A 24,438-nucleotide genomic window follows, 5' to 3' on the forward strand; every position below is an offset into this window, starting at 1 on the left:
CCCTGGTTGGGGAGTAATATCCCACATGCCTCGCATCCAAAAACCCAAAATGTAAAACAGAAGCAATATTGTAGCAAATTCAATAAAGACTTTTTTAAAAAATGAGAAACAGCAAATTTGGGGAGAAACTTCTGTAACATCACAACTACTTAAGCATAATTTCTTCCATGATCTAGAGAGATCATTTTTAACATGAATCTAAAAGTAATAGAATAGCTCTAGAAGAAGATGATACAATTAGAAACATTTGGTTACATATCTAGCCTTCACTAGAAATTATTTTAGATAATCTCATTAGCTTCTTGGGATAGTAGTGTGTACATAATTTGAGGAAGCGTCTCCTTTAGCTGCTTTTCTAGAAATGGTCTGTAGACTATATTCCTGCAGAGATGTTCCTACCTCCTAAAATTTAGATAAAATTGGTCTGAAATTCCATGCCCTATGGAAAGTCCAATGCCCTTTTTAATACTTCTGTGAATTCCTGGGAGATTTATAATTTCATGGACACTTTGACTCTGTTTGCTTGGGCCCCCGTTCCTGCCATCTTTTGGTTGTTCCTTTATCTTTTTCCTGTCTTTGACCTAAGCATGAAGTTCAGCACCTTTCTTTGATTTAAAAGAACAAAACAAAACAAATAAAAACACTCATCCAAAGTCAAGGTGAATGTCAGAGACTTTACTAAAGGTTTAGGAAATTGGAAGAGGCTTACATTTTGAACAACTTAAATCACACGTTAGACATCCATCCCTCTCCTAAAATTTTTGTCGGACTACTAAAACGTTTGGCCATGCTCTTTCCCCTCCTCCTCCTTCTCTCTTTTTTCTTTTCTTTCCCCCACCCCCAAATTCCCATATAATTCCCCATATTTTTATCCCCATCTCCTGCTGTTCATGCCCCTTGGATCTTCTATTCCAAATGTTTTCTCAAGATATTTTCATAAACAAAGCCTAGGAGAAATTCTGGTCCAAATGTAAAGATGACCATATTGTCACTGACACATGCTTGTACCATATGGTTATCAGAGCTTTTCTTTCCAGCCAGGCTCTCTCAGCCACCATCCTGACTTAAAATTGAGCTCCTTTGTTCCAGAGATGATGGCTTGCGTGCCAGCTGTGATGTTTCTTATGGCTAGTACTGAAAGAAAATTAGAAAAGACAGCACTGAGTACTGGACTAAATACAGAAAATGGGGTGAGGAGTGGGGTGGGGTGTGCAGATACACTAGCATGAGATATTTTGCTATCAAATAACGTTTATTGAACATCTATTCTATAAGGCTCTTTAGTAGAAGCATACAGGGGGGAAAATCTTGTACATGATCCTATGGTTATATCAGGGATTAAAACTCCTGGACTATTAACAAAATCTAATTTGTCCTTGCCTAGGCTGAATGGAGAGAAGAAGTAAAAAAACACTTTGAGAAGATCAAAAGTGAAGGAACTTGTATCCACCGATTAGATGAAGAACTGATTCGAAGGCGCAGAGAAGAGCTCAGGTCAGCTGATGTCTCCTACTTCACCTCTTCTCATTCCCAGGTCTTCAGATATTAGCAGAAACCCTTGTTGTGAATCATTTCATTTTCTACACACCTTGCACTTCTGCTGGTTATTGTTACTCTCTTTAAAAGTTGGTCCTCCTTTATATCACTTTTTTATTGTCTCCCCCCACCTCTGTTATCCTCCTTTATTATATCTCTGCAACAAAGATTCCTGGAGCAATGCTATTTGTTTATTCAGCCGCTGTCCTAGGTAACATGAAAGGTCAGAAGTTTATAAGATGTAGTACCAGGCCTCAAGATGCTTATAATCTATCAAGGGATAGAACATATGTTCTCAGATAACCACTAGATTAGACAGGATCTGTAGTGTGGATAAGTATAAATGAGTGATGAGTGATCGTGCTTTAACTGCATATTTCCCTTAACATATATTATACTGTATTCTTATTAAGATATTGCCAATACTGCATAGACAAAGGCTGTAAATTATACATAAATTGCATTCAGTTTTATCTGTAGCCCTCCTGGCTATCCTCTATGGCTGGATATGACCCTTAACAATCAACTAAGTGGAAAACTTGGATTTCCCATCTCCCACTCACTCTTGTCTGAGTCTTTGCATCGGACAAGGGAGTCTTAAATTTAGAGGGCCCCTGGGCAAATGCTTTTGAGATAAACCATCCTGTTCTTGTTTCTTTAGAGCTGACCTTAGTTCTCCCTCACATTCCTCAGCTTCACTGCTTCTGTGTTTTCTTTGATAGGCATGCTTTGGATATTCGTGAGCACTATGAGAGAAAACTCGAGCGGGCTAATAATTTATACATGGAATTGAGTGCCATCATGCTGCAGCTAGAAATGCGGGAGAAGGAGCTAATCAAGTATGTATCCAGACCACTGTGTCCTGACTGATTTGGGTCTGTCAATTGGCTGAAATGTACTACTCTTCCAGGTTGCTGCTACTCAGAACCGGCAGCTATTTTATTCGTCCGCCCAACATTCCTTAGGGCATGTGCCGGGCACAGGTCCCCGCCCCGGTGAGGCTTACAGTTGAGTGGAGTTGCCACAGAGCTGGTTCTAGGGGACTGTGCGCTTGACAAGCCTTTGCAACTTCAACCGCCGAATGGCTCAGGAAAGGGGTCCTCATTTCAAGAAGAGCTTGGTGTGGATACATGGGAGCTTACTGCCCCCTGGGGAAGTAAGGCAGCTGCTGCAAGTGGTTCAGGGTATTCCTGAGAATGGTGAGAAGCCCTGGGGTCCTGACTAAAATAGCAGCTGCTAAAAATAAGTAGGACTTCAGCCACTGCTTTGTGTCTCATGAGGCATGTTGGGGACGGGAAGGTTGGCCTCCAAGTCCATCTGCGACCTGAAGAAAAAAATGAAGTCAGGTTAGTTTGAGTTATTATTTTTTTTCCTTTTTAACCTAAAGAGCCGCCTTGCTATTCTTCAGATAGCCTGTATCTGTTAAATGTGGCCAGAATCTGTGGGTGGAGTTGACCTGTGAAAACATTCTGCCCATCTTTTCTGTCTGCGGTGACTGAGACGTAGCTTTTGCTTTCATTCTTCAGGCGTGAGCAAGCAGTGGAGAAGAAGTATCCTGGGACCTACAAACGACATCCTGTCCGTCCAATAATCCACCCTAATGCCATGGAGAAACTCATGAAGAGGAAAGGCGTGCCTCACAGACCTGGGATGCAGGCCAAGCGGTGAGCACCTGTACTGACCTGATATTCAGATAAATGGGGAAACATGCCCCTAAAATACATGATCAGATGATGATGGGTGTGGCCACACGGTACCACATCGTCAGCGCACTTGCCTCTAGATATGGCCTAGGGAGGTGAGAGAGAGTGTGTCATGGACTCCAGGAATCTAGTTTTTACTGTCTGAGGCACTGATATTTATTACCTTAGCATGGAATAGTGAAAAGAGAAATGAACTGGGGGCCAAACAGACCTGGATTCAAATCCTGGCTCTGCCTATTAGAAGCTGTGTGATTTGGATCATGTCACTTGACCACTCTCAACCACATGGGTAGAACGGTGTAACTATAGCACATGAGATTTCTTTTTCTTTTTTTGACCCCTAGTGCACAGAATTGAGTTCACCATAATTCTTGATTTATGCAACATTGGTCCATGCATGTCCCACTTTTATTTATTCATTTAGTTAGTTCTTTTTAATAATGTAATAAGTGCCTGTAAATCCACCACCAAAAACAAAAGCAGGCACTTTGATAATTACCTGTGTCTAACCATATAGTTCCCCTCATCCCACTCCTGTGTGGAACTTTCGTGAGGTTTAAATAAGACAACGTGTGAAATCACTTAGGAAATCATAGTTACTCAAAAAACAAGGGGTTTTTTAATTGCTTTAAAAGATGCCCTTTCCCCTAATTATAACATATTTTCCTTATATTAGTTTAATTTTAGAATGCTCTTCCAGTCAGTTTTTATTACCAGACTCTGCTAGAGCCTCATTCCTCCCAAGGAATGGAGAGTTGACCCTATCCTAAATTAAAGCAAAAGAAGGAAATATCCCTTAACCTCTTAACCTTGGGTGTAGACCCAGCAGTGAGACTTGAGCTAAATGCAGTAAGAATAAAGACAGTGAGAAAATGCAAACCAAGCATGTATTTTAAGGCTTTCAGAACAGTGACCATTCCAGCACAGCATGACTAACATAAATCTAAACTACTGAGGGATAACTACATGGATTAATTCCAGTTTTGCTTTTACTTACCGTGCCTGACCATCTTCTGGTCAAGCTCTGAGAAATTGTTTTCAGTTGGCACCTGGCAAAACCCTCCAGGAATCCCAGCACCTCTCTCCTTTTGGTGTACAAACGAGGCACAGACTTCACCTGCTGGCTCCTCCCTGCGGTCTGCTGACAGTTAAAACAAAGAGCACTTTGGGAGAAAATAGTACTGTTTAATTTTTCACAGTGTGAGTTTGTGTTTACTTTTATTTTGCCTGTGAGAAATGCATTTGAAAGAGTTTGACAGCACCAGTAGATGCTTAGTCAATGAGCTGAACTTGTCTGGAAAGGCAACCCGGAGTGGGTATTAGAGCTGCAGAGAGTTATGCTTTCAGTTGATTGCCCCTTAAAGGATTTATGTTTCAGATTACTTGGACAGTCCAGTGATTATGGAGTCAGAAGGCCAATGCCCACTGAGGCGATCAGAGATGAGAAACCATCCATTATCCTTTAGCCTTGGTTTCAGTTTGTGTTTAGTTAGGGACTGAAAAGAGAGTCGGAGTTCAGTGATGGATCCACCAAGCCCATCACGAGTGAGTATAGTCTAATAAGATAATCTAAATACTTCATAATATGGAGAAGCTTGGAATGGAGGAAGAACTATTTCTTGGTGTCCAAAAACTTGGCTTCAAGTTGTGAGTTTTGCCATTTACTAGCTTTGTGATGGACACAAGCCAGCTAACCTCTCTGATCCCTCAGTGCCCTCATCTGTAAAATGGATATTGTAATGGTAGGAAACTTGTGTTTTATATATTGTAAATTGCTTTGTCAACTGTGAAGTGCTGTCTCAGCGTTATTCTTTGATTTTTGCACTGCCAGGTTCAATAAACGCAGCCTTTACCTGACTTAATGGCACTTTCACCTCAGCTTTCTTTTAGATCCCGCCATAGCCAGTTACTGTGTAAGTATTGATAGATGCCCTAACTGGGCTTTGGAGGGCTCTCTTTCCTCAATAAAAAGCCCCAGGACCTCCTCGATCCAGATGCCTTCTGTGCCACAAGTTGGCCAGCTGACCACAAAGCTGTGAATCTGAGACAGGAAGATGCTGACAGCAGCACAGTACCCTACCCGCCTCATCATAAACCAATTATACCTGGAACTTCTGTGCTAAGACAAGCCTTTAACTGAACTTCTCCTGAAAGAGAAGAAAACCCATCTCCTATTGCCTGATGCCTACTGATTTCCTGTGAGGCTCTTCAAAATGCAGTCCTTAGTTCAGCGTCGTCTGAGAGCGTGGCTGCTGAATGCAGGCTCTTAGGCCCCATCCCAGACCCATGCAGTCATTTCAACAAGCTCCCAAGTGATTTGTACACACCTTCAAGCTGTATTCTGACTGTCCAACAAGCCAGACTGTCAAGTAGGAGAGACTCCTTGTCTGGATTCTATCAGTAATGAGCTGTGAGACCAGGAGCCACTTGGGCTGGGGTTTGGGTTCTTCATCACATAGGATGAAGGCAGAACTGCATCTGTGGTTTCCTTACAAGGTCTGGGACCCCCTAGGGCCTGAATAGAGGTGTCTCTGAGGCCACTGCAGGGGTAGAGAGGACAAGGAGGGGGAGCCCCAGGGGGAGGGGCTTCTGCTCTCCCTCCTCTCTTCAGCTGTTCTACTATATCTGGGTTTGGGTTTTTTAAGATACAATTGACATATAACAGTATATTAATTTCAGGTGTACAACATAATGATTCAACGTATGTGTATATTACAAAATGATCACCACAATAAGTTTGGTTAACATCTATCACCACACATAGTTACAAATTTTTTTTCCTTGTGACGAGAACTTTTAAGATGTACTCTCTTAGCAACTTTCAAATATACAATACAGTATTATTAACTATAGTTACCATGCTGTACATTACATCCCATGACTTATTTATATCATAATTGGAAGTTTGTACCTTTGACCCCCTTCACCCATATCGCCCACCCCCTATTCCCACCCCCCACCTCTGGCAGCCACCAATCTGTTCTCTTACTGTATCTATTTTATATATTAGGTTTCTCATAATTCATTTGAGTAAAGGATTCTGTTGTTTTTAAAAAAAAAAAAAAATAGAGTTTGGGCCCTCCAGCTCTGAAATCTCCAGCTGATTTCTGTCTGTCTGGTCCAAAAGAAGGGTGGGGCTACTCTTTGGGGGGAAGGAGGTAGCAATACTACCTGGCATCCTAGAGTCTCTGCCCTGAATCAGTTCATCAGTTCAGAAATCATTTATTGATTGCCTGTGTGCCTTGGTGTTGGTGTGTGTAAGGTTTACCTGCAGGCTCTGGGTTCCTCCTGCACATGATCCACGTGACTAGCCCAGTGATCTGAGAGAGGCCCTCCTCCCTTTAGGAACACGGTAGAATACCAGGGTCGTTCCACATAAGCCCTTCTCTTACTGGCTCTACGCAACCTCCTGGGCTCTCTATTAATTCCCCCTCCTCTACTGCCACTCCCTTCGGCCCCTTCTTGAAACATTTATTGAGTACCTACTATGAGCAAGACTCCTTGCTAGTGTCCTCCACATGCAAAGGTGTATATGACTTAGTAGCAGCCCTCAAGGGGACCATGTCTAGACGAAACTCCCTGAATTTAGCCTCTTGTCTAATTAACTGAGGTTTCCTTCTCTGGTCCCAGACCTCTGTCCTTTGTGATCCCTTGTGGGATCCATCATCAGACAGATTTCTGATCATGAGCAAACACCCATGCCTGTGCCTTGGCATATTGGCACCAAGCTGAGAGCTGATACTATGAGGAAGAGGTCAAAAAGCCTGTAGGGTAAAATTAGAATTTAAAGGAGATTGAGTACTCAGCTAGTGAGGTACAGAATAAAATCCAGAAGGAATAAAGGGAATCCTCTGTAAGTGGACATTAGGTTGTTTCTAGCTTTCTGCTATTTTAAACAATGCTGTAACATAACATCTTCCAACATACATCTTTGTGCACATCCGTTATCTCCACTGGATAAATCCCTGTGTATGTAACTGCTGATTCAAAGATTATGTGTATTTTAAGGTCTGGGATACATTTCCCCAAACTTGAATGTGTCTTCATGTGTTTAAAACCAAACCTGTTCTTTTCTCCCAGGCCAGATCTGTTGAGATCTGAAGGCATCCCCAGTGTGGAAGTGGCTCCCACTGCATCCCCTTTGTCCGGAAGTCCTAAAATGTCCACCTCCAGCAGCAAGAGCCGCTATCGGAGCAAACCACGCCACCGCCGCGGGAGTAGCCGAGGCAGCCACAGCGACTTTGCGGCGATCTTAAAAAACCAGCCAGCCCGGGAAAATTCACCCCATCCCACTTACCTGCACCAAGCTCAGTCCGAATACCCTTCTCCCCATCACCGTAGTCCTCTCCAGCAGCAATACCAGCAACCCCCTCCCGCCACGTCTCAGAGTCACCATCCCAGACTCGACGTGCACGGACAGGACATTGCAACCTGCGCCAACAACCTGAGGTATTTTGGCCCCGCGGCAGCCCTGCGGAGCCCACTCAGCAACCATGCTCAAAGACAGATGCCTGGTTCTAGCCCTGACCTCATCTCCACGGCCGTGGCGGCAGATTGCTGGAGAAGTTCCGAGCCTGACAAGGGCCAGGCAGGCCCCTGGGGCTGTTGTCAGGCTGACCCCTATGACCCCTGCCTCCAGCGCAGGCCAGAACAGCATGGGTCCTTAGACGTCCCCTCTGCCGAGCCCGTGAGGAGGAGCCCCAACCTTTTCAAGCCACCAGCACACAATCCCCTCTCGGAAAATGCCCAAGGTTCTGAGAAAATGGAAGAGAAGGAATTCAGCGGCTGTGGGTCCGCAGCATCCCTCAACACCTCTCATCACATCACCCCCCCAGCTCTACCTCGAAAAACAAGGCCCCTTCAGAAGGTAAGGTGTGATGACAACCGCGGTGTGTATCACTGCCTTCAAGGAATGTCAGAGCCTGTCATACTCTATGCAGTATAAAACGTACATAAAAAATATGCATTTTGTAAAGGGATGAGATAACAAAAGCATAAATAGCAGTTTATTTACTTTTAATACTTTCCACACTGCTTAAGTGATGGACTAAGGAATACTCTTTGGAAACTCCTGAATCAGGGGACTGATTCAAATGTATATAATTTATCAATAGAAAAATAGCCATACGTTAGCGACATGTCATCAAAATAGTTTGGAAGTCCGCTACTCTAGCCTAGTCCTAAGGGATGTAGCAAGAAGGAAGGCTCCCATTATAAAACATGTTTGGGAAACAGTATTCTCTGTCCCCTCTTGGAGCTTCCTAAGCTCACATTAACAAATCCTGGGCTTTGAGAAATCATGCAATAACCTTGTTTAATCCAGCACTTCCCTCACCTATTTGACCATACTGCCTTTTTAAAATAACATCTATTAATCCCCCATGGAACTAGCTTTCTTCACAGTATCACCTTAATTAATAACCGTCATGATCCAGCCGGTTCTCAGTCACTGAAACCTGTTCCCCTCCTCCTCGCCCACTGGCTGCCTGTGGTTTATTAGCTGGGAGGCGGGCTACCTCTCCTACCTTGTGGTTAAGACCCCAAACTTGGGAGTCAGACCTGAGTTCAAAGCCAGGCTCTTCCACTTATTACCATTATGAACATCGGTTTCTAATCTATGAAATGGGGCTAATAGTAGACCCTGTCTCATTGGTCGATGTGAAGATTAAATGAGTTAATACATATAAAGCATTTAGAACAGGACCTGGCACATAGCAACCTTCCAAAAATGTGAGCTCATCTTGCTAATGTGTTAAAAATAACACTGTGTATGAAAAGTATTGAGCACAGAGAAAACACCCACTCAATTCTAACTATTGTTTCATATCATCATCGTTCATCAGAAGTTCAGTTGAAGGAATGAAAATGTCTAAAATGTAAATGAGTATGTTTTGGTCAACTAGACATTTACTAGAAAAGAAGTTGAAGCTGAAGGCCACTGTCTCAGAACTGTATTTCTTCCTCCACATACAGTGCTGCTATTGACTGAGCTTTCCCAGAAATAAATTGTGTTTCAGGTAGTGCAGTGGATTTGGGCTAAGTCAGTTTCTGCTCCTCTGACCCCTAAAGCCAATAACATAATTTTTTGGTAACAATTTTATTGAGATACAATTCACCTACCACACAGTTCTCCCATTTACAGTGTATAACTTAGTCCTTTCTCTCGAGTTGTGCAGCCATCACCACAACTAATTTTAGAATATTTCCATCACCCCAAAAAGAAACCCTGCACCCTTTAGCAATCACCCCATTCGCCCATCCCCTCCCAAGTAACATGTATCTTTGAACCGTCCTGATGCCATTTTGGGGCATCCATGGGTCTGCAGGCCACGGAACACACCCCTTCTACTTTTGGCCTCACTAAAACCACACTCCCACAAAGCAGCTCAACTTCTCTCTGCTGAGATACACTCCCACGGGTCTTCTAGGGGGTAGTGCTCATCTCCACAGTCAGGATAACTCCATCCCTGTCTTTCCTACTCAAAAAAGCACATCAGAATACAAATGGGTAAAAGTGATGGATTGTCAGAACTGACTTTAAAGGTAAATTATCCTCAATTTTTGGTACAGTTATTTGGACCCACTTACCCACCTCACAAGGGATTGTAGTAATCCCGTGCATTAATGACAGTTGATCTGAAGTGGGGCTGTTCCTATGCCTTGGAAGGGAAATGGAATCTTCCCTCACAGGGAAGATCATGTTCTCAGATGGGACACTTACCCACCCTTCCAGATCAACCACAGAGCCCTAGCAATGATGAGGCCTCAGATGTCCCAACCAGAGTTCTCTTATCTGTGCCCACGTGCTGACTCAGTCGTGGGCTAAGCACCTACCTTGTATGCAGTCTTGTATTAATGGTGGAGGAGGAATACAGTACAACAAGATGGGGTCTGACCCTAAATAATGTATGTCTTAGTAGTAGAGATGATGTAAGCATGATAACTATAATATTAGTGGAAAGGTGATTGGTACATAAAAGGGGAAAAAGTAGTTGTTGGGCTTTGAAGAACTGAAAGATCACCTCTTATTGGAGTCTCTATATCAGAGCCTAGAACCACAAGTGACAATGGTTACAAGAGACCACCCCAAAATCCAAGACCTCTTCTCCGGTTTCCCCTCTTCAAGTTCAGGGCCTTTCATCATGGACACCCAGGGAGAGTTACTAAATGAATGAAGAGATATATGTTTAAAAATGACAACAAGCTACCACTCAATGCCTTTGATGAAAATTAAATCTTTTACAGGGACTGTGTGTGTGTGTGTGTGTGTGTGTGTGTAAGAGAGAGAGAGAGAGAAAGAGAAATAAGACTCTTTCCTCCTTGTTCTCCTCAGAGTGGAGATGACTCCTCTGAAGAGGAAGAAGGAGAAGTAGATAGTGAAGTTGAATTTCCACGAAGACAGAGGTAAAACCAATAAACACATGTGATTGCCTTCAGTGTAATCAGGGAAAATCCTGAGTTTGCCGTACCTCCGGTTCGATCACAGGCCACTTTCTAACAGCCAGCTTATAGGAACCTACCATTGCCCATTTTGGCAGCTGGCTATGCACAGCAGATCCCAGTTTATCCAAATTCACTAGATAGGAACTGCAAGATGGGGAAAATAAATATGGATTCAAGGTTATAATTGACAATAGAGTGGGCAGTTTATGAGAGATGGCTGTGCTGTTTTATGGGCAATTTTACTGGTTTCTAGTGTACCTCCCTATATGAGTCTGCTCAGGCTGCCATAACAAAACACCACAGACTGGGTGGCTTAAACAATGGAAATTTATTTCTCCCAATTCTGGAGGCTGGGAAGTCCAAGTCCAAGGTTCCTGGTGAGAACTCTCTTCCTGGCTTGCAGACAGCAGCCTTCTTGCTGTGTCCTCACATGGTGGGGGAGAGAGAGAGAGATCTTCATCTTATAAGGCCACAGTCCTGTCAGATTAGGGCCCCACCCTTATGACCTCATTTAACCTTAATTACCTCTTAAAGACCCTCTCTCCAGATTCAGTCACACTGTAGGTAAGGCTTCAACATAAGAATTTTGGGAGGATGCAATTAAATCCATAGCACTCTCCATGCCTTGGATTTTATACCTCAAATTAAGTATAATTAAATGAGTTGAGTCCTCCTTCAACCCATCCTTAGAAATAGCTTCCTGCCTAGCCAGCAATAATAACTTTGCCTATAGGACTAAAGAAGGACCACACCCCTCATTTCTAGAATTAAGAGCTACCCTTTTGTAGAAATATGGAAGGTAGTTTTCCTCCCAGGAGGCCTTTTCTGCTACTAGGCATTCTGTTTTTGAAGAGGAAGGCTTTAAGAATCCCCCAGGAAGGTTTGTGTACCTACCCAGAACCAGGAATTTCCTAAAACCAAGGGACTTCTAGTACTTTGGTAAATTGTATTCTGGGTCCCTATGCTGTACACAAAATTGAAATCTGTTCTCATCCCCTGAGCTGTTCCTACCACATTGCCATTGCTATCTTGTTGTTTCCTTGGACGCTGTGTTTTCTCCCATGCAGTGAGATTGAGCCCAAATAAAATGTCTTTTCATCCTCTGACTTCATTCTACAGGCATCACAATTATGTTACTTCCAGCTTTTGTTCCTATGACCACCATTAACTCAGCCCACCTGATGGCTTCCCACCTTTCTTTCTTGCTATGATGAAAAATTTTGGTTTTACCTCACGGTTTTGCTTTTAATATTATAACATTCTTCTCCCTGTCTCCCTTCTGCATTAGCAGACTTTCTTTCTTTCTTTCTTTCTTTCTCTCTCTCTCTTTCTTTCTTTCTTCGTTGGACCTTCATTGCTGCACGCGGGCTTTCTCTAGTTGCGGTGCACAGGCTTCTCATTGCAGTGGCTTGTTGCAGAGCACAGGCTCTAGGTGCACGGACTCAGTAGTTGTGGCTCGCGGGCTCTAGAGTGCAGGCTCAGTAGCTGTGGTGCACAGGCTTAGTTGCTCCGCGGCATGTGGCATCTTCCCAGACCAGGGCTGGAACCCATGTCCCCTGCATTGGCAGGCAGATTCTCAACCACTGCACCACCAGGGAAGCCCCTGGATTACCAGCCTTGAGAAGGTGTGAGTCCAACCTTAACTTCCGTTTCCCACATGGGCTTCCTCCATCTGGTCTCTTTTCATGTGTCCTTGATGCCACCCCCGCCCCCAGCCCATCACCTGGCCTGCCCATCAACCAAACTCAGATCATATGCCATCAAAATCGCTTTGTACTAAGAAATACAGAAAGATCAGACAATGACAGAGGGAAAGGGAAGTCTTCTTTTTTCTTATTTGTTTTGTTTGTTAAGTCAGCGTAAGCTAATAGTATTCTTATTTACTAGGCTTCTTGCAAACAATGGAAAAGAAATGAGGAACTTTTGTAAATCCCCTCCCCCCACCCCGGAAGCTTTGCCTCATCAGAGCTAAACCCAGACGTTACCTGGAATGAGCCAGCAACTGGCTGGGCAGTGCCCACAGCTGCAGAATGAATGTTCCTTCCAAGCACATTTCTGTTGGGGGTCGGCCTTCCGGGCTGCTCTGCCCCATGAGAAACGCCCCACCTTGCCCAGGCAGGTAGAGAAGGACATGGTGGCACGTGAGTAGACCTGGCCCAAGCCCAGCTCTGCTGTGTGGCCTTGAACAAGTCATTTCCCTTCTCTGCCTCCAGTTTTCTGCTCTGGGAGAGGAGTCAGACCAGAGACTCTCCGAAGTCTCTTTCACCCTTGAGAACCTAGGTGGTTGATTCTCTGTGTGTAAGAAGCATACTCTCAATGTGAACATTTGCATACCACACAGGTGTACACAGTGTCATGAGACCAGCTGATTTTCTCAAAGACCAGCGGCAGCCATCAGTTTTGGAGCATTGCGTGGAGCCACATAAACATATAAAACAAACAAAGCTCAGATTTCTCTCTCTGTTGCTTTAAAGAGTTCCTACCTTTTGGGATTTGACTCTCCCTCAGGGGCAGGAAAAAAAACTAGATCACCTCCCACCAAGGCTGCGACTGACAGACAAGGAAAGGAAAGTAAGGACTTCCCTGGCGATCCAGTGGTTAAGATTCCACGCTTCCACTGCAGGGGGCGTGGGTTCGATCCCTGATCAGGGAACTAAGATCCCGGGGCATGCCATTAAAAAAAAAAAAAAAAAAAGGAAAGTAGCCGTTCCCGGGACTAAGTTCCTCTGGTTCTTTGTGGTTCTAGGCCCCATCGCTGTATCAGCAGCTGCCAGTCGTATTCAACCTTTAGCTCTGAGAATTTCTCTGTGTCTGACGGAGAGGAAGGAAATACCAGTGACCACTCAAACAGCCCTGATGAGTTAGCGGATAAACTCGAAGACCGCCTGGCAGAGAAGCTAGATGACCTGCTGTCCCAGACGCCGGAGATCCCCATTGAGATATCCTCGCATTCAGACGGGCTCTCTGACAAGGAGTGTGCTGTGCGCCGTGTGAAGACGCAGATGTCTCTGGGCAAGCTGTGTACGGAGGACCGTAGCTATGAGGTGGGGGCTTCTCCTCCCTTCTCCTCTCATCACTCTTCCCTTCCTGGAGCTCTTTGGGTTAGAACATGCTCAAGTCCCTAGGGCCTTTACAATCATCGTCTAGTATATAAGATAAAACAACTGCCTCCATGAAGTAAGGAGAAGTACAGAGATAACAGAGCCCCCCAAAATGGGGGCAGTTCTCCCAAAGGAAGCACAAACACAGAACTGCTCAGGAACCCTTCATTCCAAGATTTCACTCAAGCATCACTTCCGACCCCATCTCCCAACCTGGTTAAGGGTGTGAGCCTCCCTCCTCTGTGTCCCCACCAGCCCCTACATGCTATCAGAGCACATGTAACACTTTAGTTCACAGACGGTACTGCCTCCTGAGAGGCACGATAGCATAGTGGTTGGAAGTGTAGACCCTGAAATCTGACTGCCTAGATGCAAATCTCAGCCTTTCCACTAACTCACTGTGTGACGTTGGGTAAGCCACTTAACCTCGATGTAGGTCAGTTCCCTTATCTGTAAAATGGGTATGATAACAGCCTCTATTTCATAGGGCTGTTGTGAGGATTGAGTGGATTAATAGATGTTAAAGCACTTACATCAGTGCCTGGAACGTAGTAAACAATATATGTAGGGCTTTGTGGGCACTGTTATCACTATCATCACCTTCGTCATAATTGCCATCGTCATCTTTATATGTCTTCTTTCTCCGTAAACCCCACAAGGACAGGACCTGGTCTCCTGTATCTTAGCCAGCAACCCAGCACAGCGCCTGTCACATGAGAGGTGCTCAAAATATGTTTACTGAGTGATTGCAGAAAGGAATTAAGGTCTTATGTTGTCTTGACTTTGCAGAATCCTATGCAGTTTGAAGAATCGGACTGTGACTCTTCAGATGGGGAGCGTTCTGATGCCACAGTTAGGACCAATAAACACTACAGCTCTGCTACTTGGTAATGAAAGAATACCTACCCTGAAGATCTCATGACTATACTGGCATTTCACATCCATCCCACCCCCAGACTCTTCCCACTCTCTCCCTGCTTTTTCATCTGGGAAGAGAGCTGCCCCATCTTTCTTACCCCTAGACATGAGCTGCAATAACAGGAACATGAGACTTCACAAATCTCTGGAAAAAAATATCCAAATGAAATTAAGTCTCACTGAACATTTCAATCAAGAATGGCAGGGATCTATTTTATTGAATATTCTAGCTACTGTAACACTGATATTTATTTTTGTTTGACATTTTAACACTTTGTACTGTAAAGAGTGAACTATATATGATAGAGAGAAAGACAATAATTTCTTGCAAAAAAAAGAGAGAGAGAGAGAAAGAAAGGAGGAAAGAACAGAAGTGGAATTCAGGAGCAACATCCTTGGGAATCTGTGGAGCCAGGAGGTATTACTGCTGCTTGAACAGGGGACCAGTTCCTCTGGCCATAAGTGACTGAAGAAGAGCCAGAGCAAGACATACTGAACATTTTAGAAAACAAAAACAGCAAAAGAAAAGCAATTCGAGGTAATCTGTGAACAGACCACATTAAATCCACCCAGCCTGTCCAGATGGGTGATGGAAAGACCTAGACAATTTTGGAGACCAGAGACTTGCACCCAAGGCCTTTGAGGGCATGTGCTTCCTCTAGGAGGAAAAAGAAAACTGCGCGTGTCAAAGCTGATCTCATTTTTAAAATGCTGAGCAGCGTTGGTAGTGAGACTTACAGACAGTGTCCAACCTTGTCCTTGACAAATTTTCTGATTTTTATGCGTCAGTGCCACTACCTTGGCAAATGCATTACCTTGACCAATGTGTTGATTTTTCAGACTCAAGTGCCAGTTTCCTGTAGCCTATTTCCTTTCCACCTGTTGGCTGCTTCTTTTAGGGAAAAAGGGGGCAGGGGAGGGAGAGCCTGAGGAGGAGAGAAGGAGAAGACAAAAAGAGAATGTCCAACAGTGTTGGAAAAGCAAATGTGGAATTTGTAAAAGGACATTTTCAGAATGTCTCAGTTCACCTACGTGCAGAAGATGGGATCACCCCTCCCTGGAACCAGGTTGCTTGTCTACTAGAGTTTTATTGATGTAAACAGAACAGTCCTTGAAGACAGCTAGGAGGTGTGTCAGTCTGCCCGATGTCCAATCCCAAACCATCCCCCATGTTTTTATTTGTTAACTCATTCTATCCCAGAATGACTGGCTACCACTATCAGAATAAAGGCAAAATAAGCAACTTGCAAAGGGCAACCCCTCCCCTATCACGATAGCATTTTTGTTAAATGCTACTTGTAACATGTATTTGGATCAATGTAGTTTTGAATAATTGGATTTGGAAATTCGGAGAAAGAACAACTGATGCTAAGCAGAGATTGGAAAAATATTGTCCAAGGCATGAGGTCCTTCCTGTCTCTAGGGTCATGGGCTCTGAGAAACATCCCAAGGTACCTCATGGTGCCTTGGCTTTAAGGAAATTTTTATCTAGAATTTTATATAAAAACAGATGTTGGCCTAGTTCCTGTCTCTGTCTCCAAAATCAGTTACTGCCAAACAACCTCGAAGCTCAAGACCTGGAGAGGGTGGCTAGACGCTCTGATATTGCATCGGACTGGACTTCAGGAAAGACTTACATACACAGGTATTAAACCATTTCCAGTGCAGATGAAAACATCACCCTCCTCTGGGTGTCACTGATTGCATCGGCCAAAAAGGAAAAGCAGGAGGGAATTTAGAGCAGTTCCTTTTGCTTGTTTGATCCCTCCATTTGTTTACACTTTATGTTGAGACATTGATTTAAAATTTAGTGTCTGTAATTTATAGCTCTTAGGTAGGCTGAAGGAAAATATTTAACTTATACAGAGAGCAGTATTGTTTCATTAAATTATTCCATTTTGTATAAATTCTGTAGCTGGACTACATGAAAGATCTTAAGTTATGGTATTATTATCATTGTTATTTTATTTTATAATTATCTTTCTCATTTTCTGTCGATCAGAAGGTGTGGTTTATGGTGTAGCACAATGATTGTGTTTATTGCTAACCATGAATTATTATGGATTTTTATGAAGGAATGAAAATGGAACTGCCATTTGGGAGCTCCCTGGTATTTGTCTTAGCTGTATTCCCTCATTTTCTGTGTACAACAACAATCATCTGAGGATGCGTGTACCGCCCTGAGGTCCAGTGGATACGTTGTGATTTTGACTTGATCGCAAAAGCTCCTAGGTGGGCATCAGATGACTGAGTGGTGGACAAAGAGTTCAAAAGCTGTACATTTTCTCGAGTTTCTTAAGAAATAAAATCATGGGACTACATTAGAAGCACAAAGAGAATTATTTAATGCCCTGAGAGGAACAGGCCTACAGGGAATCTGCATGGGGCTTGTGGGGTAGATAGTTTCAAGAACTGGCAGCATAGTTTGTAATCTCCTTCCTACTAAATCCCATAAAACCAACATTTTTCTCCTAGTTGGGAGACTATAAAAAGGAAATAAATAGATGGCATGACAAAAAAAAATGCCGAACTGTGATGTCATCCGATAGCAAGACAAGAGAAATTCTAGAATGAGGCTTAGTATCTTAGTCACAGAGCTGGAAAAGTACCTGAAAACCCATATTTTTCATCCTCTGACTTCAGACCATACCATACTGTGAATCTCTCTGGTTCATTACTTCTGAGAACAGAGAGGCTACAACTCTGTGTCCTCTTTATTTATTTATTTATTTATTTTTTGATGTGGACCATTTTTAAAGTCTTTATTGAATTTGTTACAATATTGCTTCTGTTCTATGTTTTGGTTTTTTGGCCGCAAGGCATGTGGGATCTTAGCTCCCCAACCAGGGATCAAACCCGCATCCCCTGCATTGGAAGGTGAAGTCTTAACCACTGGACCGCCAGGGAAGTCCCTCTGTGTCCTCTTTCTGTCCAACATAAAACACTGACCCTTCAGCGTGTCCAGGTCTTGCCCACCTGTCATGGCCAAAGAGGAACATGAAGGTTAACGTGTCTTACCCCTTTCAGTGATGGTCTTCCTGGAAAACCCACCCCAATACCTCATAATTTTGATAACTTTTTTGAATTCCCATCTTGACTGTCTGTCATGGTAATGCCATATACCTGTCTGGATTGACTGTTATGAGCAAGTTAGCATAGCAGACAGTATTGAATCTTCAAGTCATTCACTCTATTGTCAAGAGTTGAATAGGGCTTCCCTGGTGGCGCAGTGGTTGACAGTCCGCCTGCCAATGCAGGGGACACAGGTTCAAGCCCTGGTCCGGGAAGATCCCACATGTCGTGGAGCAACTAAGCCCGTGCGCCACAACTACTGAGCCTGTGCTCCAGAGCCCCCGAGCCACAGCTACTGAGCCCATGAGCCGCAACTACTGAAGCCCGCACGCCTAGAGCCTGAGCTCCACAACAAGAGAAGACACCGCAATGAGAAGCCCACGCACCACAATGAAGAGTAGCCCCCGCTCGCCGCAACTAGAGAAAGCCTGCACGCAGCAACGAAGACCCAACGCAGCCAAAAATAAATAAATATATTTATTTATTTAAAAAAAAAAAGTTGAATAAAGTTCCACGTTGAACATTTTACTTATTTTTTAGTAGAAGTGACTAGAGGCTTCAGAGAACAGTGTCTTTAGTCTAGGTTAAAAGAGAAATGCCTTCTCTATCCCAGGCTACCCTTCACTGCCTGCCTTGAAATAACCAGCACTATTTTGAATTAGTGTGTGTTTCTTTGAGAACAACTCCACAGTCATCTGAAGAGTGGAACGAAGAGCTCGGGGAATTTAAGAGCTAATTCTTCAGTCTGACAACTGGGTGGCAGTGCTTTAAGGAAACTCACAGGACTATGATTTCAAGCTTCATTGTTGATCAAAAGTTTAACCCCCTTGAAGTGAATTCCACATTCATTTAGCATCTGGTTTTGACTGACTGCAAGATAATGAGTTTTTATTTGTTTTGCAGATGGGCATTTGGTTCTGATTCCCATCTATTTCTAGATCATGTCCTCTGAATAACAATGCCTCTTAAAATTGCTTGGCAGAGGGACTGAGAAGCCTGCATCCTCCTTTGAAGTTATAATAGATCTTACCACCACTAAAGTTTGGAACTGTTGGCGAGATTGTGGGGAGCACCTACCCAGGGAGGTGAAGGTGTTAACTGTGTTGTATGATGGTTTGGTATGACCAGCTTGAAGTTCACATATTTTAAAACTTTAGTATCAACAAATCCATCCTTCTAGAATTAAGGATATTTTAGTAGGATTTAATAAATACACTGGACTTCCACTTCAGGGCCTCATTGTACTAAATTTTCCTCTTACCCTAAGTAATAATATATTTGATGGTTTGGGGTTTTCCTGGTACCAACCCAATTTTAAATGCCCTCTCCCACTGTGGAGCATTGACGTTTTTCCAGTGTGAATGCATTCTTATCGATCAAAAGATTTGCCCTTTTTTTCCATGCCCTTTTGTCTCAATCTGCCCCCCTTCCTTAAAATGTTTCTACTCGAACTTCCTGTGACTGAGTTCTACAAATTCCAAGGAATTCCTGCCCTGCTCTGCAGTATAGTGTGCTATGTTGTATTTTGTTTTTCTACCAAGCCAGAAACCAAAATACCACCTCATACCACCATCTACCATCTCCACCCTCGATACCCAAGACCGTGTTATTTATTGATCACCATATTCTTTCCTACTGAGCCTGGACATGGCCTCAGAACCTCTCACAACACAGCATTTGGAGCCATAATTAGCACTTGATTGGAATTGGTGTGCAAGAGGACATCTGTTTGCTGTCCCAGCTTTAACCTCATAATTAATTTCCTAAGGTGGTTTGAGATCTTGAGTTAGCCCTGATGGGAGAATGACAGGATATACCAGTGTACTCCTTATAGATCCCACCCTACGGCTATCAGGGGGCAGCACCAATGACAGGAGAAAGGCCACGTGCCTCCACCCACTGCCCTTTTGGAGTACGATTCCAATTGTATATTGAATTCCAAAATGTCTCTTCATTTACATCATTTCATTGTTAAATGAGCATGTTCCTCCACCACCTTCTATAAACAGAAAGTTAATACAAGTCCCAGTTACTTGCTTCTTCCTTAGACTCTATGAGACTGATGTACCAAAACAACGTGACATTCTTTTCAAGACTTTGACTTGTACTGTCAGTATGAATTTAGTGCCTTTCTAGGCAGCAAGATTTTTCTTCATTGCTGATTTCATAGAATAAATGACCTAATATACTCACATCACCAATGTTAGCAGCCTCACAGACTAGCACATAAGAATCACATTAGTCTGCTTGTTTGCATGTTACAGCCAATACTGCAAGCACCTATTCAAACTGGAATGAACTAGACTGCCAAGTGGAGGACCCCTGTGGAACCTGGAACACTTCTCAGGGACAGGTGGCAGAAGAGGGGAGCTCTGAAATCACTGTTCTGAGAAATAGGGTAACCCCAAAAGGGTTGGGTTAAGGCTTTTGTTAACTGTCAACGTAACCAGAGCATGCTGGCAGGATTTCACACAGAGCCAAGCCCCCAAGCAGACGGTAAGGCCACTGTAAGAAACTTCCGGCCAAATCCCAGGCCTACTCTCTAGAGCCACTTCACAGCACTCAGGGGCACACTGGCTCCTGGCCCCCGGCTGCTGCCCAGTGACCAGGCAGACAGGGGCCTCCCGTGGTTGCAGGCCAGAGGGAACCCCACCAGAAGGCGCAGGCTAACAGGAAGATGCCCCTTATTGACCGCATCGCCCGGGTAGCTCACTACCTCGAGCGACCACTTCTCAGAGTCTGGAAGTGGGACGACCCACTTTGATTCTTGATTGCAATAATTTGAGTTCCTTTCAATTTGGAGCAAATTAACTTTTTTGTAGTCAGGTCTCAGAATGATCTCCCTCATCTGTGTCCTCTGAGGTCTCCGGTACTGTTAGCTCCCCTGCTCCCTGTGTGGGTTCTGACGCCGGCGCCCTCTTTGTATTGAATAATTGTACAGCGATGGGAACAAGAGCGACTATCAAAGCAAACAAATGCATGGAATTAAACAAAAAGTGTACTTCACTGTTTTCTGTCCTGTCTTTTCCTTATAGGTACTGTTTGTGTCCCGAGAGCTGCCTTCACAAGTCTCAGTATTTGTCAGAACTTACGGGAAAGGAAGACTGGGTTTCCCGCAGCCAGGAAAGACATGACTGGGTTTCCCGCAGCCAGGAAAAATAGGTGATGGGAAAAGCTGGTTTCTGGGGCTCTTTCGTCAGACACATCCACAGAAGAAAGAGATAACCATGATTTTCTTTTGTTATCATCTCTTCATGATTATTCTGTCATATCCTAGACAGGCACTCTTCTTCTTCCCTATGACTTTCCTGCTGCCCATCTTACAGCTACTTCTGTGGTATTAGTACCCTACTATAAAGTATGCATAAGAGGGAAAAGGCAAAAATGAAAATCTGGCTTCCAGTATATACAACTGGTAAGAAGCTTGAGAGCAGAAAGCTAAGACACCACTTTGGATTGTCTGATTTTCAGCCAATCCTGATTCCCACTGGCAATGGGAATTGAAAGTTAGCAACATGTATAAACACACACCACACAGAATATTTTTATCCATTTATTTGGGAAATTGCTTTGCCTGTAAACTCACAACTGATAAGGCACATTGTTGCAAAATCACGGGGGAGATGGGAGAGAGACAAATCCAAGGATCTGGATAAAGGGCAAAGGGCCATACTTTCAATAGTGTAGAGAGCTTCCTTGTGTCTCCCCTTCCCTCCTCCTACTTCAGAACACAAAGAGCCACGGATTTCCAAGTCCAGTTGGCATCCTCCTTACTCCCACTCTTGTTATCAAGCTTCTTTTAAAGCAACACATCCTTAAAAATGAAGTCCTTGTTGTGTTTTTTGGATTATACCATGTCCAAAAAACACTGCTTGGAAATTCATTCTTTGTACTAAACAGAAGTATTCCCAAGAATTCATGTAGAACAACTGGTCTACATTAAAGCCTTGGCAAGATTCTTGGCCAAGCCAAATCAAAAACCCAACAGATGGTGCCCAGGGACAACAGTTCTGATAAGAAATGATGAGTTACTCCTGTAGGATACAGGATCCCAGAGCTGGTCATTTTAGGTGCCAAGACCCTTCTGTCCTTGGAAGCATGAACCCAGGTCTGTGCCAATTCAATACTGCAGCCACAGGAAGCCATGACAGCTACAGATCATTAAAATAGAACACAACAAATTAATCCAAAACCAAATTTTCCCCTTAATTCCCTTGAATTAAAAGATAAAATAGAGTTATCCCTCAGTTATTCTCAGGAAATGACAAAATGAAAAAAAGCATTCAGAGGGTATACTGGGTGATATTGGAGTGTATTGAATCCATTGTCCCAGCAAGACAGAGGAGGGATTCCCACACAGAAAGGACAGACTAGAAAATGTACTGACAGTCATTTGGTTCAAGTGAGTCAAGGGTTCTGCCCATCCAGATGGGAAAGAACTTCTCCAGAATATATTCATAACATACAGAGTTTGCTCCATTGATATTTAATAGTCTGTTTGCAATCAGCTGAATTGTCAGGACATGCAACCAAGAAGAGATGTGACATATGTGGTAACAGTGCGTCTGAACACAAAGAGCATCACAGCAATCACTGTGCTTTTGAGCTGTACGTGGAAATCCTATGCAGTTTGTCAGCTTGTTTCCTCTGATTTATGGAAGAGGTAGGTCATCAGCAAAACAGTGCAGAAGGATCTCTCTTCAGGAGACTAACAAGATGAAGAGTGGTGTCAGTGATGTGGGTTCACACGTCATTATCTACACTAATCACGTCCACGAGGGACGTAAAAGGATAACACCTGTCACAACAGCTGATCACTGTGCAGAAGAGGCGCCCTGGATGAGGGCAATCAGCATCCTCTCCCGAAGCAGCTCAGGGCTTGGCCTGAGTTCCTCGTTATTCAGTAAAATACAAACAGGATTTGCTAGGAGGCCATCCGTTTTGCAGAGTGTCCTGCTAAATCAGGGCTCGTTTGAGAACCTGATATAATTCACCTTCTAGAGCACAGAGTGTCCTTCATGACAAGACAGTGCACACAGAAGAATAGTGTCCAAATCACCTGTTGAGAATAATTTAAAAACAATGAGGGGGGCTTCCCTGGTGGCGCAGTGGTTGAGAATCTGCCTGCCGATGCAGGGGACACGGGTTCGAGCCCTGGTCTGGGAAGATCCCACGTGCCGCGGAGCAGCTGGGCCTGTGAGCCACAATTACTGAGCCTGCGCGTCTGGAGCCTGTGCTCCGCAACAAGAAAGGCCGCGATAGTGAGAGGCCCGCGCACCGCGATGAAGAGTGACCCCCGCTTGCCACAACTAGAGAAAGCCCTCGCACAGAAACGAAGACCCAACACAGCCATAAATAAATAAATAAACAAATACTTTAAAAAAAAAAAACCACAATGAGGGGCTTCAGAGGACCACGCCCATTACACAAATAAACAGTAGAGTCCAGGGACGCAGCAACCAAAGGATCCAGATCACGTGTCCTTTCTACTATTTAGATGATGAGCATTGCTTGTTTCATTCAAATGTAGGTCCTTCTGACTAAAATTTTTAATGAGGGTTCCAGGAACTAAGGCCACCAGGGCAATGGCCAACAGCTTAAAGGCAGTTTCCCCGGAGAAAAGAGCATCCAGAGAAGTCAGGGTTGACAGGATGGAGCCCGTCTGCACACAGATGAAATTATATGGGATCAAACCTTGAAAAAGAAAAGGGAAAGAGCCTGTTACTGGGGAGCAGGAAAATGAAGAACAATAGTCCTTCAGAAATGTCACCAGGAATTCACAACAGTGACTCCAGTTTTGTACTGTTTTTGCCCAATTCCTGACCTCTAAACATATTACCTCTTTCCCTTCTTTTCCACTCTTTCCCCTCCTTTCCTCACTTCCCACATACATTTGTCTCATTCAGCAAAAGGACTTGAGATGGTTTACAAAATATATATACTACAGTAAGATTAGAAATTTTTTTAAATAGGAAAAAACCAAATGAATGAAGAATAAAACAAAATGAGAGAAGAATAAACAAAGTACAGTTAGTACTTAAGCAAAAATGCATAAAGTTCACTCATTTGCTAGAGGTGTCCCCAAATTTGGTTCTGAGCGCCCAACAGCCAAAGTAAAGAGAAGCACCAGCATTATATTTACAGCATGCCTGTGATAAAAACAGGTTTCTCAGAAGCAGTAGTACTATTCATGTTCTGTACTGTCTGTAAGAGGTCATCAAATCCACTGGATCCCACAAGTCTGACCGGTGGCTAGAGAGGCTGGTTGTATAACAAACCCCTGGTGAAGTTGTTAAAAACACATCCTCAGGTGCCACCCCAGGGATTCTGGTTACCTGGGTCTGGGGTAGAACCCAGGAACCTGCATTCTAACAGCCTCTCCTGAACCCCGCTCCCAAGATTCTGATTGGTTTGGGACCCCCTGATGATCCACTCCTCTAGTAGATGATGCCTCAAGATCATAGACTCATGAAGGTCACATAGCTTGTCAGAAGGGTAACTAGAATCTCGGTCTCCGGAGTCTTTCCAAGCCTCGTGCCACCTGGGTGATTACAGGCTGCTAACAGAGGTGCTGAGGCATGCTGTCTAAAAGCCTGTCTGACAGAATTAGCTGTGGTAGATTCTGCTTCAATTTAAGATCTCAACTTCTCTCAGGAATTCCCTAT

The 24,438-nt window shown here is 43.8% G+C and overlaps 2 protein-coding genes across 7 annotated transcripts in view; one reads left to right on the top strand and one right to left on the bottom strand.

Moving 5' to 3' along the window:
* Nucleotides 1-16,641, top strand: part of MAP3K13 (mitogen-activated protein kinase kinase kinase 13) — a 162,558-nt gene extending 145,917 nt beyond the window's left edge. For all 4 annotated transcript variants that reach the window (XM_059920707.1, XM_059920710.1, XM_059920709.1 and 1 more), the window contains exons 8-14: nucleotides 1,385-1,494; nucleotides 2,259-2,375; nucleotides 3,063-3,200; nucleotides 7,320-8,106; nucleotides 10,573-10,643; nucleotides 13,429-13,726; nucleotides 14,573-16,641. In XM_059920707.1, the coding sequence (XP_059776690.1) occupies nucleotides 1,385-1,494; nucleotides 2,259-2,375; nucleotides 3,063-3,200; nucleotides 7,320-8,106; nucleotides 10,573-10,643; nucleotides 13,429-13,726; nucleotides 14,573-14,674 (1,623 nt within the window). In that variant the 3' untranslated portion in view covers nucleotides 14,675-16,641. The remainder of the gene's footprint in view (nucleotides 1-1,384; nucleotides 1,495-2,258; nucleotides 2,376-3,062; nucleotides 3,201-7,319; nucleotides 8,107-10,572; nucleotides 10,644-13,428; nucleotides 13,727-14,572) is intronic.
* Nucleotides 655-24,438, bottom strand: part of TMEM41A (transmembrane protein 41A) — a 29,536-nt gene continuing 5,752 nt past the window's right edge. For 2 of the 3 annotated variants that reach the window (XM_059920713.1, XM_059920711.1), the window contains 2 exons: nucleotides 4,237-4,377; nucleotides 655-2,860 (listed from right to left, as the gene is read on the bottom strand). In XM_059920713.1, coding sequence (XP_059776696.1) covers nucleotides 2,643-2,860; nucleotides 4,237-4,377 — 359 coding nt within the window. In that variant the 3' untranslated portion in view covers nucleotides 655-2,642. Of the gene's footprint in view, nucleotides 2,861-4,236; nucleotides 4,378-21,313; nucleotides 23,468-24,438 lie in introns of those variants that run through there. The other variant, XM_059920712.1, reaches the window with a different exon arrangement.

This window comes from Balaenoptera ricei, chromosome 4 (genome assembly GCF_028023285.1).
Source record: "Balaenoptera ricei isolate mBalRic1 chromosome 4, mBalRic1.hap2, whole genome shotgun sequence".
Taxonomy (NCBI): Eukaryota; Metazoa; Chordata; class Mammalia; order Artiodactyla; family Balaenopteridae; genus Balaenoptera; species Balaenoptera ricei.